We start from the raw sequence: 21,905 nt of genomic DNA on the forward strand, positions 1-21,905 counted from the left end.
TCCGCATTAAAAAAAAAAAAACACTAGCTTCTTGAGTTTAATTTAATAAATGACATACGATTAGTGGTGGGTAGCATTTAAATACCAGAAGTAAATAGGATCAAATTACATGATGTTACACACTCTTGTACAGTAGGTGGCGGTATGCACCTAAAAGTTGTTTGCGGTCCGCCATTAATCGAGAGCAGAAGAAGAAGTTAGCATCATGAATGAGACTCTGACCCGTTGTTTACGTTTTGTTTCGTGTTTTGTTTAGCACATGAGACGAGAGAGAAACCCACAAACCAACACAATAACGAGACACGCAGGTAATGTCAAGTTGGAGTGATTTGCATAACTTACACGGATGCCTAGCTATGCAACTCCTTAGCGTATTTATATTACATTAGCTAACGTGCAGTTTGGCTAGTGCTGCTAAAAGCAGGCTAACGTCACTTCGCTAGCTAGCTAACAGTTTACGCGCGTTGAGGCTAGCTAACAGTGTGCCCAAACCTCTGCTGGTCAAATATCAACGTGCCTTTGTGCAAGTAAGTTAGGCCACATTGGACATCTTTAGACGCATGTCTTTATGAAAACCACTGGGCTACGAATAACTGTCATAATTTTGTCGGGAAATCGGTGAACTAGGGATTAGCTAGAAACACTTGTCTGATTTGCTTTGGCACAACTCGTTAACGTTATTTTAATTAGCTAGACCTAGACTCATGATCAGTAACGTTAGTGCACAAACGTATTATGCTAGCCACGAATCCACGATATGTCACATGATTCGTATATCCTGATAGGCATACAGTGCAGTGCAGGCATGTTCCAGTTCAAGTGTGAGATTTTAACGTTCGCTTTGTTTTTCCTCAGATAAAGGCAATGTCCACTCCAACAGCATCAGATGAAGATGAGGTGGACGAGGAAGTGGAGTTTGTATCAGTAAGTGATGTGTAGGATGTCTGTTTTAAAAGTAAATAAGTTCAAAGGTTGAAAAGAGAGGCAATCAATAAAGTTCAGTTGCTTACTCTGGTCACAGAGATTGACAGGACTCATTTGGCAGTAGGTTTAACGTTCAGAGGTCACAGACAAGAGGAAACCCATCCTCAAGCAACATTTTTGATCTCTATAATTTTGGACAGTTATTATTCTAAAACCCTTTATGACATACTAGCCCCGTAATGTTCCGCTGTTCTCCGTTCCTCTGCGATCCACTCTGAATCAGCGTCACATGACGTCAGTATCCAAAATTGGGTGACTCAAGTGGTTAAAACGCTCTCCTACCCGTCTCCGACAGTTGGGACTCAAAAGTTCACTGAAGCACTCATGGAGCAGCCTGACACAAGTTTTTTTTTTCTTTTTCTAAAGGGGTTGGATTATAGACTTTTTATAAGAAATGTGTCTCCTTTCACTTTGAGCAGGGATTGCATTCTTGTTTGACCTTAATTAATGTGGACCCTCTTTTATAGCACTAAATTCCACTGTGTCTTGTGTTGTACTCTCTTTAGGAGGCTCCTCTCAGACCAGTGTTGGACTGTATTGATCTGCTGAGTGATAGTGAGGAGGAGGGAAGTTCACCATTGGCAGTGAGCAACTACAAATACTATGAATAGTATAAAGTAATACATAGGCCTACTAGTTTTTCTTAGATGTGTGGATACCTGCCAGGAGTTTCTAAAATGTTTTGTGCCTTTTCTTTTCCTGTAGATTGACAATCAGATCGACCGTCAGAAAGCGCATGTTGCATCTGCTTTGGACAGACTAGCACACAAAGTGGCTGCAGAGAAACAGGAAAGAGCAGATAAATGTAGAGCCTTCAAGGTAAGGAAACTTCAAAATAAAGTGAGCTGTTGTCATTTTGTTGATCCTTTCGCTGTTATTAAGCTATTTAAAGCTTAATAACAAGTGGCCTTGTGGTTTGAGTGTCCGCCCTGAGACTGGGAGGTTGTGAGTTCGATCCCCGGCCGAGTCATACCAAAGACTATAAAAATGGGACCCATTGCCTCCCTGCTTGGCACTCAGCATCAAAGGGTTGGAATTGGGGGGTTAGATCACCAAATGATTCCTGAGCGCGGCACTGCTGCTGCTCACCGCTCCCCCAGGGGATGGGTCAAATGCGGAGAACAAATTTCGCACACTTAGGTGTGTGACAATCAGTGGGACTTTACCTTTACTTTTTTACTTTGTTGTTGCTTTGAGATTCAATTCGCATACCATAACACCGACCTGTCTCCTATTTCTAGGAGCTCAGTTACAGGTTATAAATTAGATAGACACTTTGTAAATCCTGTAGTCTATTTGTATCAAATGTCCTAAGCCACATTCATATGCTTTTTCAGAGGTTACTTGGACTCAAAATAGCACTTGATCATCTTATACGTGCTAATATAGATCAGTCATATACCGTAATAAGAAATATGTTATAGCTCTACTCTGCAAAATTAACTGAACATGTAGTATTCCTAGTGGGAACTGTAAGTGAATCTCTAGCTTAGTTACATGGTAAATTTCCATTAACTATTGCATAAACAGCTTGTCTTTCCTTTCAAAGTCTAAGCTGTTTGTCTTCTGGTTCTTAAACTTTTCCACATCAAGAACCCCTAAACGGACACAAATTAGACCACAGTCCCCCATTTGACAATACGATGTCCTAGGGTCCCCCATCTGATAAGATTTTTGCTATTAGCTGTTTTATCACAGAATCTATGAAATCCATGACCAAAATAGTCATACACTCTGTCATTGTGTTACTTATGGTTGGAATTATATTGAAAATAAATTATTGCCCTTTTTGCTGGGGACTTAGAACCCCCTCAAGGTTCTCACTTTGAGAACCACTTTTGTAATGTAGACAAATAAAGGGGTGGGTAATAAAGGCAAACTAGAGCCAGAACAGTGCCACCCAGTGGTCAGAGAATATGCTGGAGAAAAGAACCTTCAAGCTTATTCACTGATCGACGATCGTCCGTTAAAGGTTTAGTGAAACAATACTCGATACCACAACTTCATGCTGTTTCTCCTTCAGAGAACTAAGCTTAAATGATGCTGTTTGTTGGTGCAGGTTTCAGCTGCTGGGCTGATTTAGAAATCTTCTCTGTATTGGGCCATTAGAAAAATCCCACTAAATAGAAACACACTAAATAGAAACACATAATCTGGGTGCTATGATTTAGCTGTTCTTTACTCTTGTGTGAGATATGGTTAAGACAGAATGCATCTGGTCAATATTGATCCATCCCTCTGTGCCTCTTTCAGGCGAACCAAATCTCACAGAGAGCTCATGGGCAAGCAGAGCTGGCTGTTAGTTCTAGAAATGGAAGTGATCCAGAGGCCAAGCGCTGCGTTGACATGTGGCTGAAGATGCCAGGTAAATGTTTACTCTGGGTTGGGAATCTGCGGAAATGCCAATCTGTTAATAAGTAAATAATTCAATAACACAGTGGTTCCCAGCGACCCTAAGTGGGGTCGCCTGATTTTATTTATTTTTTTAACACCACACACAATTTAAAACTACCGAAGATGATTAGGGTCACTTGTGATATTTTTCAGTCAGAATTCTCAGATTAAAGTCGAACTGAACCCGTTCGTCGCGTGCGTCTGAGTCCGTTTCAGACTGAAAACATAATTTGTCTGAGATGACAGGTTGAGAGGCGGGTCATAGTATCATGTCGATGATTTTATTTGACAATTCTGGGGACTGGATTGGGCTTTCGCTATAAATGTAAATAATATTCCTGGAATGCGAGTTTTAACGAGCCAGTTACATTTCTTTGCATTCTTAGACATTACCGTTTGATTTAGTTTGCATAATTGGTCAAGTTAAATAGTTAGTTTATGGGCTAGAAATTCTGCCAGCTGATAGGCACTAGGTGCCATTTTCCCCTTCATTTGGAAGAGAAAATTATCCTGAAATTAAGATTTGATTGACAGCTGCCATGTCGTGATATGATTGGTTGAAATGGGGTAGAAATCTGATAGTACTACTAGGTGACGTCAGCAAACTGTAGATTACTGTTATGAATGAAATCTTGAAAAATGAACTTTTGATGTGAAAATGTGTCAAAAACTAAAGAAATTAGATTTTTGTGATTTTTTTTTGGCGTACATTATTAAATAGGTGCACTGAATAAATACCCACGTATTTGAACTAAAAGAAAAGAAAAGTCATTTTTGGGTTCGGCTCGACTTTAAAGTCAGAATTCTGAGGGGAAAAAGAAGCATACTGTTACATGTGACATCACTGATGATGTCACTGATGATATTATAGATGGTGTACCGGAATTTGAATGTCTTGGGTCCCTAGATTTTTGTGACGTCAAAGTCAGGTCACAAGCCAAAAAAGGTTGGGAACCCCTCCTGCAATATGAACTATATTCAACTGATAAAAACCCTCCCGGATAAACTGACTCTCCTCTTTACTCAGGTCTTCGACCTGGAGTGCTCAATGCTGGTTTTAGAAGTAGACAGAGACCCGCTCCTTTCCCTGGCAACAGCTCAACTAAACACACCTGTCCAGTGGTCAACTGTGGCCGAGTTTATGACAACGTGCCTCTCCTCGAAGGCCACTTAAAAAGGTAATACATTTCTATTCCTTTGTTTTGTAGCACTGTAATGTCTTGGTACTGTAGTTACCAAGGACTTGCTGAATACTACTTGCAGACAACTTGCAACCTGCTTTCATTGTCCTTTTTACAGTGAACCGCGCAATATTTTGTTCAGTAAGATAAAAACAGATTTTGATTTTCTTAATAATGATGATGCACATAATTTGAGTTGGTTGTTTATGTATGAAACTTTTGGACTGGCTTGTTACTTGGATAAAGCTTGGGACATGAGAAAAAAAGCTCTTTATCAGGAAAAGGCAATGTAAGAAAAAAAGAAAATGGAAAAAAAAAGTATATGTACAGTAAGTGTGTATATGTGTATGTATATGTACATACGTATGTGTATATATTATATACTTTGTTTATTTTTGTTTGTATATTGAGGTACAGCCGGATGTTATGTTTATATATAATTTGGTGTGATAGTGTCTTGTAATCCCATGTGGGATGGGCCAGAAATGGCATGACATGGAAATAAAAACAAACTAACTAACTAACTTGCTATACTTATCTTGTTCATAGGTTTGATCACTCCCCATGTGACCCAACCATCAACCTTAAAGGAAGCCCGTCTGAGCTCTTTGCCTGTGTCGCTTGTGGTCAGCATTTTGAAACGAAGGAACTCTGGAGGAACCATCTTGAGTCTAAGGTTCATTCACTTTTCCAATAGTCTCACGAAAGGAAGGAATGCATAGATTGATTGATTGATTTCAGTGCCACTGTCATGCACTCTAGGTGCCCAACCCCCATGGGTTTACAAGACACAACCTTAGTTTTGATTTATGCCATATAACCATAGGCTATGTCTTTTGTTTAATAAGATTTCTGTACGTGATTCATATTTTTCTTTTTTCTTTTTTTTCTCTTTTTATTGTAAAATATTCAGGTCCATACATATCAGAAATGTACTCATTGTATCAGTCACTCATCATACACAATCATACACAATCATACAGATGTAATATCAGGTAATGATGTTGCCTTATTGTAACATATATATAAGCTGTTATGGATCATTGATTAATATTCCATATTAAATTAAACAAACCATAAACAGAAGAGGAAAACTCTGATTTCTTATGAAAAGAGAAGCATTATGGTGGAACATAATATGGTATGTTTGATTACTAGGTCTCCTCATCCAATGCTGAGGGCCACATCATCACTCAGAGGTGTCAGCTCATCGTGTGCTTTGCCTGTCCTGCCTGCTACCTCCTCTTCAGCCTCCGGGACGAGTGCCTTCAGCACATGTCAGCCACAAACCACTTCACAGAGGCACTGCCCATGACTGGTGAGGTCTTATACAGAGCCACTTCCTGCCTCCCTCAGCGTACCAGCGTCTGAAAAGATATGAATGGTGGTGAACGTTACTCTTTTTGTATCCCGTTTGAATTGTGCCACGGGGTACACACAGGCGCGGACTGCATAATCGGGCATGTCGGGCAAATGCCCGGTGGCCTGGCCTGCCCTGCAAAAAAAATTTTTTTTTTTTTTTTTTTTTTTTGGTCCCGCAGTCAGGCCACTCACTGAACAGCAGGCCAGGCGCCGCCTACTGGCCCAAACTGGGCTTCAAACGGGCCAAATTGGGTTTCAAACGGCCCAAATCTGGCTTCAAACGGCCCAAATTGGGCTTCAAACGGCCCAAATCATGCTTCAAACGACCCAAATTGGGCTTCAAACGGCCCAAATTTTTCGCCGCCGCCCTTCGGACGCCGGCACGCGCGTCGGCCCATATCGGCCTGGCCTGCTTGGTATCTAGTGCCCGGCCTGAATTATTTTCCCAGTCCGCCCCTGGGTACACATATCATGTTTGTCAATGTAAACGATAACTTTGCAAGTCGAGAAAGTCACAGTTTGTGGTCAAACTGTGGCGCTATAAGTTATTGTTGTAGAATGGAATTGAATCATCATTCTTCTCCCGCATAAGCGACACCTCTATTGCCGAGAGGGTGAAGGTGGGCCAATGGAACTTACATTTTCTCTATCAGTTATAAATCAGGAAGACGACGCACAGCCAGTCGCATAAGTGACGTCTGTCCTGCCAGTCCATGTTGTCGATGGTGTGACGTATAATGTGTGACACAAGAAATGTAGTCGATTGACAAAACTAAACCTTACGTTTCAGTTTCAGGACAAACTGCGACTTTCTTGACATGCAGAGTTATCTTTTAAATGGACAAAATTTACATGTGGCACAATTCAAACGGGATCAAAAAGAGTAACGTCTGTCTCCGTTCACCACCATTCATATTTTTTCAGATGCTGGTATGCTGAGAGAGGCAGGAAGAGACGTTCACTTTGGCTCCCTATTGCACACTGAGCTGCATCATGGCTATCAGTCATACATGAGCGTACAGGCTGTATTGGCTTTCTAAATAATGGAGCATGTTTTTGCTCTGTGTGTTTCTATACATATCCATTAGAATCATATTTATCCAACCCTCATACCTCCAAATAATGAGTAGCCTGGGTGAATGAACAATGTGGGAATGGAAAGAAAATCTATCTAACGTGTGTAATAATAATAATAGGTATTTCCTAGTTGATATGTGCAAAATAAATTCACCTGCAAACTAACATTTCTTTTTTAATATGTGGGGGCGTATTGCTATTTGTGAAAAAATAAAGGTCCGCACACCAAGAGGAGCTCCCGTTAGTTTTTTTTTTAAAGCGTCTTGAGGAAGGGCCAGTGTGGCCCGAAACGTCACGCTGATTGCATATTTATAAATAAAAAAAAACCTAACGGGAGCTCCTCTTGGTGTGCGGACCTTTATTTTTTCACTGTGAGTACCTTTTTGATCCAGCACCCAGGCCCAGTGTGGCCTATTTTTGGATGTGCGTGTCCCTGTCTACCTTTGGCGTATTGCTATTTAACATTTTGGCTCTGTACTTATTATTTTGGTCACCTACATTTTTCACAAGTGTGAACAACCTCTATCCCCAAAGGATTTGGATATGCAAGGTTCCACTGCAAACGACTGTATGTAGAAGAAATATTTTGAATAACTTGATCGTGCTTATTTGCTTTACAAAAGACCGTGGCTTAGAGCAAAATGTTCAGGCAGGATCAGATAAATCATCTTGAGACCACCTGTCAGCTGAAGCTTTGTCTTGTTGTAATAGTCCCCACAGGAAGAGTAGCATTGCCAGTTCCCATCGCACAATATGCTAAGAATCGCCTCATCGCTTTGTGCAAGGATGTAACCTTCAACGTCCGATGCTCTATATGCCGGAAAGTATTGAGCTCGCATCAGGCTGCTCAAGCTCACTTCAAGTAAGTCAGACATTTTTTTTGCAAGTACATGTAACATTTTCTAACATTGAATGTCACATATTTATATCATGGCATTCATTTGATTTCATTCAAATTGTTGTTGATCAATTGGTATTTGTATGTTCTCCTCTTTTCTTAGTGTGCACTGCAGGCAGGGCTGTGCCATTGCTGTGGCTGATAAAACGATGGTGCAAGTCATGAAACAGCTGCAGGTACGAGGGCAGTGTTCTCTCTGCGCCAAGATCTTTCTCACCCAAGTTGACATCGAGAGACACAAAGAGTCCACCCAGCATGACGTGGAGGTCAACCAAACAATGGCGAAAGCAATTCTTCAGTACTGCCGTTTCAGGGAAATTCAACACGCCAAGAGGGGGGAGGCACAGGAGAGAAAAGTGTCCAGGGGCCCTGAAGCAGCACTGCAGAAGAGGAGCGATTCTGGAGGAAATCCAGCCAAGCGGAAGAAACTCAGCCCAAGTGTCAATGGCGGTGTGAACAGAGGCAGGAGCTCAACACTAGCGTGGTTCTGTGAGTGCGGCCTGCGTTTCTCCGAAGAGGCCACGGCCACCAATCACCTGTTGGCTGTGAACCAGATCTTCCATCAGTGTGGCGTGTGCGGCAAACACATGGGCGAGTCTTCGATCACCCGCCTGCACATGAGCCGCTTCCACGGAGGGGCGCATCTCTCCAACTTCCTCTACCACTGTCGCACGTGCAAAGTGGACATGCCTCGATACGAAGACATCCTATCGCACGTGTCAGAAGCTCACAGCGGACACACCTACTTCGCCGAAAGAGAAGTGACCGAGGAGCCCGCCGCCACCGACGATGCCAAGCCGTCCACTAGCGGCAGACTCGCTCCACGCACGCACTCAAAGACGACGACGGCCGCGTCTTCCTCCAGACCAGAGCAGACGTGGATGTGCAGGATGTGCGAGGACATCTTCGACTCAAAAGCAGCCGTCCACAAACACTGCAGAGACGTGGGCGGTCACAGCTTCCAGAGGTTCATCTGTGGCCACTGCCCGCAGAAGTTCTTCAAGGAGTCCACCGTGCGCCGGCACTGCATGAACGAGCACGGCGGCCAGGTGACGAGCCACCATTTCTGTGGCCTCTGCGACAGCATGTCGTTTGAATCTGAAAACGAGTTCTCAGAGCACTACAAGAGCGTTCACAGCCGGGACTACTACTGCTTGGAGGACGCCGTCGCGGTCCATGGGCCTACTACGGTCGCCGAAGACACCGGTCGGCCGGAACGCTCGTGCCCGTGCATGGGTTCAGAGAAGAGCAAAGCGGAACGCAAGGTCGCGTACACACAGTGCATGAAGAATCTGGCCGCTGAGAGAAAATGCAAGTTTGTGTGCGCTCCTTGTGGCGTAGCTGTGCCCTCCTTTGGCCAAATAAAGACTCACATCCATACAACACACGCAGCCATCAACCTGGATCAGGACTTTGAGGTAGAATGCAGCGCTTGCCGGGAGAGTTTCCCGAGTGTACCAAGTTTCCATAAACACTACCATGCCCAACACTGTGCACTGGAACCTTGCCTGAGCGAAGAGAACGCAAAGCCCAAGACTGTCACAATACTCGGTGCTGTGGAGCTCAAACCAGGTGCTGTGGAGATGGAACCAGGTGCTCTGGAGATGGAACCAGGTGCTGTGGAGATGGAACCAGGTGCTGTGGAGATGGAACCAGGTGCTGTGGAGATGGAACCAGGCACGGATGGTGAGTCACTTCTCATTTGTGACAATTCATTATTATTTCTCTGCCTTTGCACAGAATGATTTGATTTTTCAATTCCGTCTTGCGTTGCAGGGACTGAAGATGACAAACTGGCTCAGGTTTTGAACCCGGCTGAGGCCAACGAAGAGAGCGACGCCTCGTTCATCGGACACGAAACCGCTTTAAGTGATGAGCGAGAGTGGTGTGAAAACGGTAGGCAAACACGCTGCTTTGTTTCATCATGTATCAGGTGTGTATTAGCCACAATCCTCCGAGGTCTCACACAGGTGAGACAACAGGTGAGACACAGGTGAGGCCAACGTGCTAGTTGACCGTCTGCTGTCGGTTTGGTGTGTTGGAAGTGCAACTTCTTGGCCCCGACACAACACTCTGCTGTGGTTGCAGCTTGTCCTGTGAAGTTGGGTTGATGTGTTGCAGGCCTTAGCCCCCCGTTCACGCCGAAGCAACGCTCAACCTACGCTGAACTCACAAGTTTCATTCAGGCATCCTTGTTAACGGGCGAAAGCCGTTCACACCACCCGCGCGTGTGTGTGTCACACGCTGAAGCCACGCTCACGCCTTGCTCACGCCATCGTTCAGGCCTATTTTCCAAGCCTGACGCGTGAAGCTTGAAGCTGCCAGGCATGAAGTCAATGGGAGTTGTGGGCGGGTTCGAGGCGCTGAGAGGAAAAGAGAAGGCTTCTTGTTTGAACGGTGAGGCGTCAGTTCAGCTTGTGCCTGCCTCATTGCCTCAAGCTTCAGCTCTGCTACGTTCGGCGTCCTGTGTGAACAAGGGGTTAGGGTTATTATGGCCTTGGGGTGGGATCCAGTGGATCCAGTGATGATTACCAGGCTGATTTAAACAGTTAGAGGGGAAATCCCTATTGGAGGATTGCTTTTTAATGAACAAGCTGTTCTCCCATCACAGGTGAAGCAGATCTTTATCTTTATCTTTATTGTTTATTTGAGCAGGGACAGTACACAATAAAACATATTGCACCAGAGATAGCTAAGAGCTCATTTGCATCTGTAGTCCCTGGGGACTACAGATGAGATGAAATTTCCCTTCTTTTTCTGAAGCCATGTACCCCCTTTACTAGACTACAACATTTTGCTTAGAGAACGGCAAGAGAAAACTATAGCATAATATGATGCAATGAATGAATGATAACTCATCTTTTGAAGAATAACATTACAAAATAAGAAATGGAGTGAAGGAGTTGCAATATCCTGAGCAGATTTATTTTAAGGTTTCATTTATTTTCATGATTTATTCTTACGTGTATTCTTTTTTTGTTCAAAGTTTTTTTATTCGTTTTCTGTATATCATACAAAATACAGATTTAAATACACTTGACACTTTTAAACAAAAACCCATCCCACGAGAACCCCTAGCCTATTACACCACATACATCATGTCATACATCACAGTATATCAATACACAAAGACACATAAAAGAAAAAGAAAAGAAAGAAAAAGAAGAAGAAAAAAACACACAACAACAACAAAAACAGATTAATGAAAATAAATATGAGAGAGGGGGGGGGGGGTAAATCTATACATTTGAAATGCTTGAAGCATCCATTTTCTCTACCTGGTCCAGGACTGGCTGCCAGATGGTATAAAAGTCGAGAGCACAACCCCTTGTAGCGTATCGGATTTTTTCTAGGGTTAGATGATACATAAGATCTCTGACCCAGTGATTGAAAGTTGGAGGAAACTTGTCTTTCCATTTAAGGAGTACAATTCTTACATGTATTCTTACGTGTCATGTCATTTTCATATTGTCCCACCCCCATGTGGATGCACACTGAGTGGCCCATCATTGATCTAAATATGAATCTGTGCAAAATGTTTTCCTGGTTATTAACCGTCCCACTGTTGCAGCAGGTACAAATCAATACGGCCTCCAGCAGAGAGAATGGGAAGCTTGTTATAGCTGCAATGACACTGCAGTCTGAGAGAACAAGTGTCTTGAAACTCATCAGTGCCTCTGTTATATTGCAACATACTGACTTCCTGAATTTGATCCATTTGATCCACACTCCGTTCCTCCGACACTGGACTTCTCACCATCCCCCGCACAAATAGATCCACCATTGGTGACAGAGCTTTTTCTGCTGCTGCACCTAAACTCTGGAACTCCCTCCCACTTCCCATCCGCGACTCCGGTTCTATAAACATTTTCAAAAGCAAACTAAAAACCCATCTTTTCTGCCTCGCTTTCCCTGAGCATAGCCTGGGCTCAGCATAGCTCTACTGCTCCCTTTTAGCCCCTTTTCTTTCTCCTTTTTCTGCCTATTATGTCTCTTTTAGTGTGTTTTGTTCTTATTGTACAGTGTCCTTGAGTCTGAGAAAGGCGCTTTTAAAATTGAATTTATTATTATTATTATTATTATTATCATTCCTGAAGAGAAATCACTGCTACTTAGTTCCTTTGTGGCATCAATTAGATTCTGTTTTGCAGTTTTATTTTATTTCAATATAACTTGCATCCTAACATTCCTTCCCTGCTTTTTGTCTTTACAGAGTTGGAAGAAGCTCTCCAAAGAAGCATGTTGGAATTCTAATCGGGGACTTGATATGAGATTTTAGAACCGTGTTGAGCGAACATTGGTATTAAGACAGGCATTTGTATACAGAGTCTATTAAAATACTTTTTTTGTTTCATTATTTGCACTTGTCTTGTGTTTTTACTTCTTGTAAAACACCATGGCACCGCACAAGCTTATCATTGACTTCATACACTAGGACACGTCACTACCCAAATCATGCCAACACTTTGGCGTGTCGACACGTGTGCTATAGATGGAATGGCCTTCAGTTTTAGGACTTTTTGCGCACAATCTGGCTACTATACAGAACTCTTATCTGAATAGTTTCTATATATAGTCTATATATATATAATCTATCTATCTATATATATATATATAGCTATATATCAGAATCAGAATCAGAAAGACTTTAATGATCCCCGGGGGGAAATTGGGACAAGTTACAGTAACTCACTCACAGAACACACATAGCATAAAACAGACAGTAGTAAATGCAATATTAAGCAAATAAGCAGAAAAACACAACATAGCATAGAATAACTAGTAAATGCGATAGAAGCAAAAAATAAGTAGAATGTCAAGTAGCAAAATACAAATACGTAGAGTAAGTATACATTCCGTGTCAATTATCATTATTGCACCCTGGACTTATATTAAGTCGGCTTGCCCTATACGTTACACGTGGCTCAGCCATGCACAGTTAACCTATCGGCTGGCTCAGTCTCAGGGTGACTGAGCGTCTCCGAGGTGCTCTTTTAAGAGAGGCATTAAATAGACCAATGGCCACAGGCAGGAATGCTATGATATATATTTGTTTCTGCTGCTCCTTTAAGGTATTACAGTAGCTTTGATTTTTTGTTTGACATCTGGGATCTGGCTCTCATACATAAGGTTTTCTCAGTTCTTTCTCTTTATTTGGACTTGTTTGCTGATTTTATATGGGGGGAAAACTCAACTAAAACTAAATTGCCATCTCAAGTCTGGGCCTGGTTTCCCTCAGAGAGTTGAGAACATTATATCCCAAGAAACCCCACCTGAGAAGTTACTTTGTTGCATAATTATGATTTGGCACATAGCTTATAACGGTTTATAGCCTTACAGAAGGCTGGGAAATAAATAGCCAGGTTTCATACATCTCTCTCCTACAAATGACCACTGAATTATTTCTCACTCAGCTGTGGACCCTCTGCAACCCCTTCAGGGACCTCTGAGGGTCCTCGGACCCGACTTTTGGGAGTGGGATCCTGCTCTGTCTCCTGACGTTCTCTCCGTCAGGAAGTCGCAGCCCATGTTAGGAAATGTTTACGCTCAGCTGCAGCGAGGCGGTCACACACACACAGGCCGTGCGGTAGGCTACAGTACAGTAGTATATAGATCTCTCGGGACGATCAGGCGATAATCTCTCTCCGCTCACACTCTCATCATGGCTCAGGCGAAAATACTTGCAAAAATGAACGAAGAGACGAGAGGCAAGTTCAGCAGGACGCTGTCCATGGCAGACCGGTCCGGACGACTGCTGGAAAGTTTGGATCAGCTGGAAACGAGGTAACGGTACAGTTAGGTAACAGGCCGTGACCACGTGCCTGCATCGGAACAGTTAAGCCTACATCTGGCTGTCAAAAAATAACTCATTGAATGCTCATCTTATTTTGTAGCCTACTGTGCCAACGCGTTTAGACGCTCACACGTTTGAAATGTGTTGTTGCAAAGTGAGATGGCTGTTCTCTCTGTCTCTAACGAAAAAAACCACTCAAATATTCCTATAGCCTAATTTTCGTCTACATGTAGGCGTGTCTGGTAGACGTCCTTATCTGTATAGTATAATCTTTATTTCAGACAAAAGTCCATAGCACATAAATGTATCATACAATAACATACAACATGGGAAAAAAGTAAAAGAGAAATTAATAAAATAAAGTACAATAGTGCAATAAAAGTACTATAGTGCACTCCACCCGGTAAGAGCTCTGGGTTTGTTAGCGCCACTATAATGCTGTTGTTTGACACTTCCAGGTGCTGCATAAAATTGTACATGAGTCGCCTTAAAGCCTCACAGGTGGGCACATCAACAGAGGTAAACAGCTGACTGGCACTATGCCACTATCCCTATGACATATCCTCTGAGAGGATATGTCCAAGATATTTTAACTCCCGACACACCCAAAGCAGCATCTGAGAGATGGAACACTGGAAAAGTGGATTTCTTGTCCTCTGGATCTGTATGTTATTCTTATATCTAGTGGGAGTTGGACCCCCTACTCCCACGGGTGACATCACATCACTGATGACATCGTCACTGATGACATCATTGCTCGAGTGACATCACATCAGGTCACCCTTCCTGAAAGTTTCAGCCCGATCACACACAAAACGGCATAGCTGTGGCCTGACAAAATTCTGCTCACACACACACACGGACACTTATTACTCTTATTAGTAGAATAGAATAGATGTATTCATCATCATAATATCTGACCTACAGTGATCATGGTGTCATCAGGGTGGAGGCTTTACATTGGTCATGGTGTCTGTCTGTCTCTTATCAGGGTGGACGAATTACGGGAAGCTGCAACGGCCATTGAGCAGGAAAGGGAGGGCATCCTGGAAATGCTCCAGTCCATCGAGAACAGTCAAGAAATGAGAAACATCTGTGCTGGTGAGTCGCTAGACTAGTGAGTCGCTGACCTATGACCTCTTTAAGCATCTGCCACTCCTCAATCACTTTATCTGTCTTGTTGCTTTATGTGCTTGAAATCACTTTTAAAATCAAAATTGAATTCATGATCTTTGAGTGTTACTTTTCATGTGTGTGTGTGTGTGTGTGTGTGTGTGTGTGTGTGTGTGTGTGTGTGTGTGTGTGTGTTTAAGGAATCCTTTGGTATGAAATAGAAAGTAGGCCTATGCTTACAGCTCAGAACTGCACCCACTCCAACCAGATAGAACTTCTTAAAGGAATAGTTCACCCAAAGCTGAAAATTCTGTCATCTCTGGTCTAGTCTACAGTCTTATCATAGTTTAGGTGTTGTTGGTGATCTGGGTTATGAGAAGAAGACAAAACATTAGACCAGACTGACTCCCGATCAAAATCTGGATCGAGTTCTGGGACATCTTTCCTCCAGACTGTGTCTAAAGAGATGTCTTCATAAGAGGATATCAATAAATGAGTGTAAAAAAACTGAAACAAAACCCCTGGAAGTTCCTCGATCATAAAATAAATTATGGAATGGGTGCCGTTTTAGTGACACATTTAGTGACAATCTTAAAGGAACACTCTGCCCATTTTCAACCAGCTTTGTATCATTAGAACATCAGTAGTATATCAGAAAACTGTAAACTGTTTTGAAGTCTGTCATTTAATTTGACAGTTATTGAGTGTTAAAGTGTGGACCAGTGACATCACTGGTCCACACTAACTCAAATTAATAACTCATTAACTCAAATCAACTCTCAATAACTGTCAAACTGAAGTCATTCATCTAGTTTGACAGTTATTGAGAGTTGATTTGAGTTAATGAGTTATTAATTTGAGTTAGTGTGGACCAGTGATGTCACTGGTCCACACTTTAACACTCAATAACTGTCAAATTAAATGACAGACTTCAAAACAGTTTACAGTTTTCTGATATACTACTGATGTTCTAATGATACAAAGCTGGTTGAAAATGGGCGGAGTGTTCCTTTAACTACAGCTGATTGATTTGCAACAACTAATGGTGTATTCACCTTATGTAGCCCCGCCCACTTGACCCAGTTGTGTGATGACTTCCTGTTTAAAACAGTCTGTTTTACCTGCTCACTAGTAACTGTACTGTCACAGGAAGTGTCAACACAATAGGAAGTAACTGGCTGACCGCTGTGTTGGAACATAAGGTGAATAGACTTTGCACGCTCAATTTCTAGGGTGGAGATTCTGGAGACGATTGAACAACCGAGCTTTGCATGCTGAATTCTGTGACATCACTGATTATCTCACAATGTCTATGTGAGTGTGAAGGTGTACAGTAAAATATGTTGTGCGCTTTGATTCTAGACTGACATCATGTTTATATTACAATGTGTGTGTGTGTGTGTGTGTGTGTGCATGAGCAAGAGTTGTCCAAATTATAACCTCAGCAGGAAAGGATTTATGACACCCCAGATTAAATCATAATGGCCATGACATCACTGATGATGTCATAAAAAGTCCGCACACTGGCAGCTGCTCCGAAATATTTATTCGGAGACCACAAAAAAAACGTTTCAGGCAAAGCCCTTCCTCAGACAATCCGAAACGTCACTTTTTTTGTGGCCTCCGAATAAATATTTGGGAGCAGCTGCCAGTGTGCGGACTCTATTTTTATTACTTACTTGCACTTCGGTCCTGCACCTGGTTTTAACCCTTCACTGGATGTGCGTGCCTTTTTGTACTTATCACTGATGTCATCATAGGATTGTGGATGTTGATTGTGTTTGTGTGGGTCAGAATCAATCTGCCCTATTATAAGATGATAGGGTTAGTTGTGTTGAACCACTGACAATGTCCTTGTCTTCGTTCCTCCAGGGGAGAGAGAGGAGCTGGCGCTGACCGCGGAGCGGCTCATGGGCCGGACTCTGTCGGTGGAGGTGTCTGTGGGCACCATCAGGAGCTCCCTGCAGGAGGACGCGCTGCTCAGGGCCACGGCCATGATAGACGAGACCGTGGGGAGGCTGCTGGAGGACATGGAGGGCGGCCGGAGGCGCCTCCTGGCCCTGCATGCCGCCTGTGTGACCGAGGCGCCACCTGTCCCCATCGACCAGAAGTTCCAGGTGGTGGTGATCGGCTGCGCCATGGAGGACCAGAAGAAGATCAAGCGCAGACTGGAGACTCTGCTAAGGAACGTCGGACACGCTGAGAAAAACATCAAGATCATGGATAACCAAAAGTTGGAGGACTCCAAAACCGCCAACGGCAGTCTTTAAGAATAGCTCACCAAACCTACGTACATACTGGGTCTTATGTCTTCTAACCCTTCCAAGAACTACAGTCATCCTATCAGCCCAATCTCTTAAAAAGTAGTACAAATAATACGGTTTTGCATCGTTAAACAACTTGGAGCGAATACGCCGAATGTCAAAATTGCGTGCAGTGTCTATGCTGGCTGCGACCGCCAGAGGGCGCCGGTGGCCGTTAACGTAACCACAGGCCGAGCAAGGGAGACGGGGTGGGATGGGCTGACCAGTGGATGCCTGATTTGCAACTTTTCATCACGAGCAGGTTCGACTCCCGATGTGGGACCATTTTTAACTCCAACCCAAACCCAAGTTGCTTTACTTGCCGAAACCTAAAAGTTGCTTTTATTGCCCGAACCATAATGTTGTTTTAGTTGCCTCAACCCAACATTTTTAACCCCAAATCAGCCCCTAGCTAACTCCAACCAAGTTGCTTTTATTGCCTAACCTTAACTCAGATGTTTAAGTTGCCTAAACCCAACCAAGGTGTTTTTGTGCCTTTCGTGTAATTCTCGCCACTGCCGTTTCCACCGGGGTTTTCCCCGTGGTTTCCCCCGCCAGCGGAGCCATCAGCGATATAACCAGGAAGCCGGGGAAAGTCCCTCCTCAGCTGCCCGAGAGACTCGCTCGCTGGTCTAACGAGGAAGGAAGAGAACCGGGGATAGCCGGGGGAAATAGTATTATAGTATAATATATACTGTAAAATGTGTATAAACTGCATGTGAAATTTGAAAATCAGAAATCAGAGTCAGTTTATTTACCATCTGCACTGCAGTAGAAATGACATTGGATTTGGGGTGCAAGGAGCTTAAAAACATACATAACATATCACACTGACAATATATAGGCTACAAATATTTTGATATGAAACAGTAAGTAAATAAAAATAGACAAATACACTTGTGGATAGGCCCGAGTCATCTGGCTCAGATTTAAAGTGCAGGACATTAAAGTGCACAATAATAAAGTGCCTATGTATAGAAACAGTATTGCATGAATAGATAAGACATTTTATACAAATAAAAAGCAACAGAAAACTGGTATTTGGAGGGAATTCAGTGAGATCAAGTTGATCCTATTAGTAGGCTGGTTTAGTTTTTGAAAGACAAACCACAATAAAGCACAATACGTTCACTATAAACTCAACACTGAGTAGCACAGACACCATCTGAGTCCCCACAGGAATATTATAGTGACTTTTCTACAGGCTAACACAGGGAGACAAAACTCCATCTATCATTTGATCAAGTTTTACCTTCAAATAATTGTTGTAGCTTATACACTGGCCTATTGAATATTGAATAGCCAATTTGTGTTTGCATAAGCCAGTGGTTCTCAAAATGTTTGATATGAAGGACCCCTAAACTGACAAAGATTAGACCACGGACCCCCATTTGATAGGATTTTGTACCACGGACCCCCATATGATAATACGATTGATGCTTTTCGATGTTTGATTACAGAAAGTGTATAAAACCCATGACCAAAATAGTCATTGTGTTACTTATGAATGCAATTATAGCTAAAACAAATGACCCCCCTTTTGGCTGTGGAGCAGTGTGGACCCCCTGGAACCCCCTCAAGGACCCCTGGGGGTCCCCGGACCCCCATTTGAGAACCACTGGCATAAGCACTACAATGAGAAAGAGGAAAGATACCTCCACATTGGAGGAATGCTCACTTAGAGGTGAAAGCCAGCTGAGCTCAAAAGGTTGCTGAAGAACTAAGAACTAATCCAATGTGCAGTTCTCTTTCTCTCTGTCCCACTGTCTCACCTTTTGTATCAAGCATGTGGTTCGTGCCAGCACTAAAGACAGCACAAATCACAAGCTACACCTGCTGTGGATTTTAGATCAGATTGATGCCAAGGAGTTTTTCTGTCAGTGGATGTGACAATAAAGAAACATTTCTCTCACTCTATGTAGGCTATATAAGTGTTTGGTGGAGAAGTTAAAAAATTGGAGGTGTCAAAGTCTAAGCCCATTCCTGTAAGAATCAGGGAGAGAAAATGATGAATGTTGATGCCATATCTGCCAACAGTGTTATGTTATAGTTTTAGACCGCATGTTGCTTTAGCCTTATTTGATCAGTGTTCAGTTCAGTTTTATCGATATCCCGAAGGAAATTAGATTTGCAGCAGGCATCAACAACACCGTAAACAAAAAACATCAGACGACATCACAGATTATAATAAACATGACAGCTACAATAGCTATGGGAGCGAACAGGTTTGAGTACATTGCCCCTACAAGACACTGACAACATTGTGCAATAATGCACTGATAAGGCAATAAAGTGCATGAGCAGAGACAATCAAGGTAGATTCAAAAGAACTACCAATAAAAATACTATTAATAAAGTGTGATGCATTAAAGTGCATGGTAATAATGTAACCAGTGCATTAAAGTGCATAATACCGAAACAATATTGATAATAAAAAAACAAGGCATTTAAGTGCAAATGCATAAGAGGTAGTATGGGGTGTGCAGACAAGCCTAGCCCAGGAGATTAAGCCTGTCTATGGCAACAGGAATAAAAGACACCCTGGTAGTACGCCGCGTCCTGGTCTTTGGCATCCTAAAACGGCGGCTGGATGGGAGGAGGTCAAACTCCTGAAACAGTGGGTGCTCAGAACAGTGGAGAATAAGCTTAGCCTGGCTCCTTACCCGCTTGAGGTATACAGGTATATCCTGGAGCTGGGCTTGCTGCACCCCCATCACTTTACCTGCCACTTTGATAAGCCTTGCCAGCCCGTTCTTATTGGACAGGGAGATGAAACCAAACCAAGCCACACAGCAAATAAGAAAGAACAGACTCAATAAAGCACTGATAAAACAAAGTCATTAGAACATTGCAAACTTGAAATGAACTCAGTTTTCTTCAAAAGAAGAGGCGCTGCTGGACCTTTTTGCATACAGCATCAGTGTTTGATTCAAAGCTCAGCTTATCGTCAATGACAGTTCCCAGGTATTTATATTGTGGGACAATCTCGACTTCCTTATCCTGGATGATGGTATTAAGGAGTGCTGCTATAGGTCGAGATTTCCGAAAATCAATAACCATAGTCTTTGGTCTTTGACACATTGATTAATTTGTCCACAATCCTCACAAGGCTTTGCTACAATTGTGACATTCTTGTTATCAGGAACAAATCTTTATTCTTTTTGGTTCCAGAGAGGTAAAAATCACATTCTGATTAATCTTTCTGATGAATCTGGTAATATATTGTCCTATATGAACAGTTGATGGCTGTTAGGCCTACAGTTTTTCAATTCCTTTCAGAGAATTTAACTCTTTAACTCTTCAACTTGTGAAGAATCACCTGTGTTATAATGGAAATTATACTTTACAGCCTTTATGATGTTGGATGGAATTAAACTGACAGATATTAAATGTAACAACAAGCATACTTGCCAGATCTTTCAGAAAAAGAACCAAACCACTCCTAGAGGGATTTTTTTCTGGAGGTCTCAAATTGAGGACAGATTGAACGGCTTACCATATAAGTAGCTACAGTAGCCTACTGTGTTTCAAACAAGGTTAACGAAGTACATTTCAAAATCTTACATAAGATATACCCTGTTAATTGTCTTATTGCTAAATTTACAGACAATGATGATTCTTGTATATTCTGCAAACGCCATACTGAAACAATTTCTCGTTTATTTTTTGATTGTGAAATATCCCGAAGATTTTGGATAGATTTGGAATATAATTTCTTTCAGTGCTAATGTTGTTGTCAGTCTTAGAGATTATGTGCTGAAATTATTCATCTGATTGTATATTACTCTTTGTCAATAAAAAAAATATCAGAGCGACTCTGATTATTAGCCTATACTACGATGCATCATATAGTTTTCTCTTGCCGTTTTCTAAGCAAAATGTAGTCGGTAAAGGATACTTTCTAACTCGAGATCTGTACCTGGCAAAAAATGATTAGGAGAATGAATCGTCTTAACTGCACATGACTTTGTTGGTGATGATGGGTTCATACAGACATTACAAAAATGAAATACAATGTCTTTCAAGTACTTTTTCCAAGGACTTTTTTTTTTTTTTTCAATGACTTCATGCAAAGCAAAGAATTCATTTTCAAATGTAAATTTGCCCCAAAGGGGCATAACATTTGCATTATATTACGGATTATGTCTTTAACAATTCAATTTTACTCTCAATCCTGTGAATAATATTGAGTATGTGCAGTGCTAAAAGGGTGTCTACAGGACAAACAGTTAAATTTAATACTTTTTAAAGATCTTTTTGATATCAACTTTGGTCAAAATATAAACTGGTGTGGTTCATTTGAAATTCAAGGACTTAGTACCTTGTTTTAAAAGGGGGCTATATTTTCAAGGTATTCCAGGACTTGGAATTTCCCCCCCTCAAAAGCAAAATCCAAGCACTTCCAACTCCAAGCCCCTTGGCAGAACCCTGATAACACCTACCTGAATTCTACACAGATTCATTGAAATGTGTCTTTTCAGACCATTCAATAGTCTAATAAAGATGTCTGACTCTGTATAGGGCTATATATACCTGGATAAGTTAGGGAACCTGGCTTGTGGGGAACACTGGAAGAGCTAATCAACATTTTGCTTCATCACTTCATTCTTCTGGAAAATCCATTCCTGTAGTGTTGCCAGATTTGGCGGTTTCCTGCCTAATAGGCTAATTTGGATTGCATTGTGTGTGTGTGTGTGTGTGTGTATGTGTGTGTGTGTGGGGGGGGGGGTATTGGATGGGATTACACTTTCATGGATACATTTTAAAAAGGTTTCCATGACTTTTAATGATCGATAATA

At 42.2% G+C, this 21,905-nt stretch overlaps 2 protein-coding genes across 2 annotated transcripts; both read left to right on the plus strand.

Moving 5' to 3' along the window:
- The first annotated feature begins 193 nt into the window (after nucleotides 1–193).
- Nucleotides 194–12,210, plus strand: znf451 (zinc finger protein 451). The gene is made up of 12 exons (XM_083658444.1): nucleotides 194–308; nucleotides 856–924; nucleotides 1,491–1,568; nucleotides 1,690–1,803; nucleotides 3,238–3,349; nucleotides 4,406–4,556; nucleotides 5,109–5,235; nucleotides 5,718–5,877; nucleotides 7,710–7,860; nucleotides 8,000–9,582; nucleotides 9,673–9,792; nucleotides 12,110–12,210. The coding sequence occupies exons 2-12, from the start codon at nucleotides 865–867 to the stop codon at nucleotides 12,148–12,150; spliced, it is 2,697 nt and encodes an 898-aa protein (XP_083514570.1). The 5' UTR covers nucleotides 194–308; nucleotides 856–864; the 3' UTR covers nucleotides 12,151–12,210.
- A 1,348-nt stretch (nucleotides 12,211–13,558) lies between these two features.
- On the plus strand, nucleotides 13,559–17,073 carry bag2 (BCL2 associated athanogene 2; the record flags this gene model as incomplete). Its single annotated transcript, XM_083658270.1, has 3 exons — nucleotides 13,559–13,680; nucleotides 14,682–14,791; nucleotides 16,676–17,073. 3 exons carry the CDS (start codon nucleotides 13,559–13,561, stop codon nucleotides 17,071–17,073), a joined length of 630 nt encoding a protein of 209 aa, XP_083514396.1.
- Between the last annotated feature and the right edge of the window lie 4,832 nt (nucleotides 17,074–21,905).

Source organism: Poromitra crassiceps (genome assembly GCF_964638095.1).
Source record: "Poromitra crassiceps genome assembly, chromosome: 22".
NCBI classification, from domain to species: Eukaryota; Metazoa; Chordata; class Actinopteri; order Beryciformes; family Melamphaidae; genus Poromitra; species Poromitra crassiceps.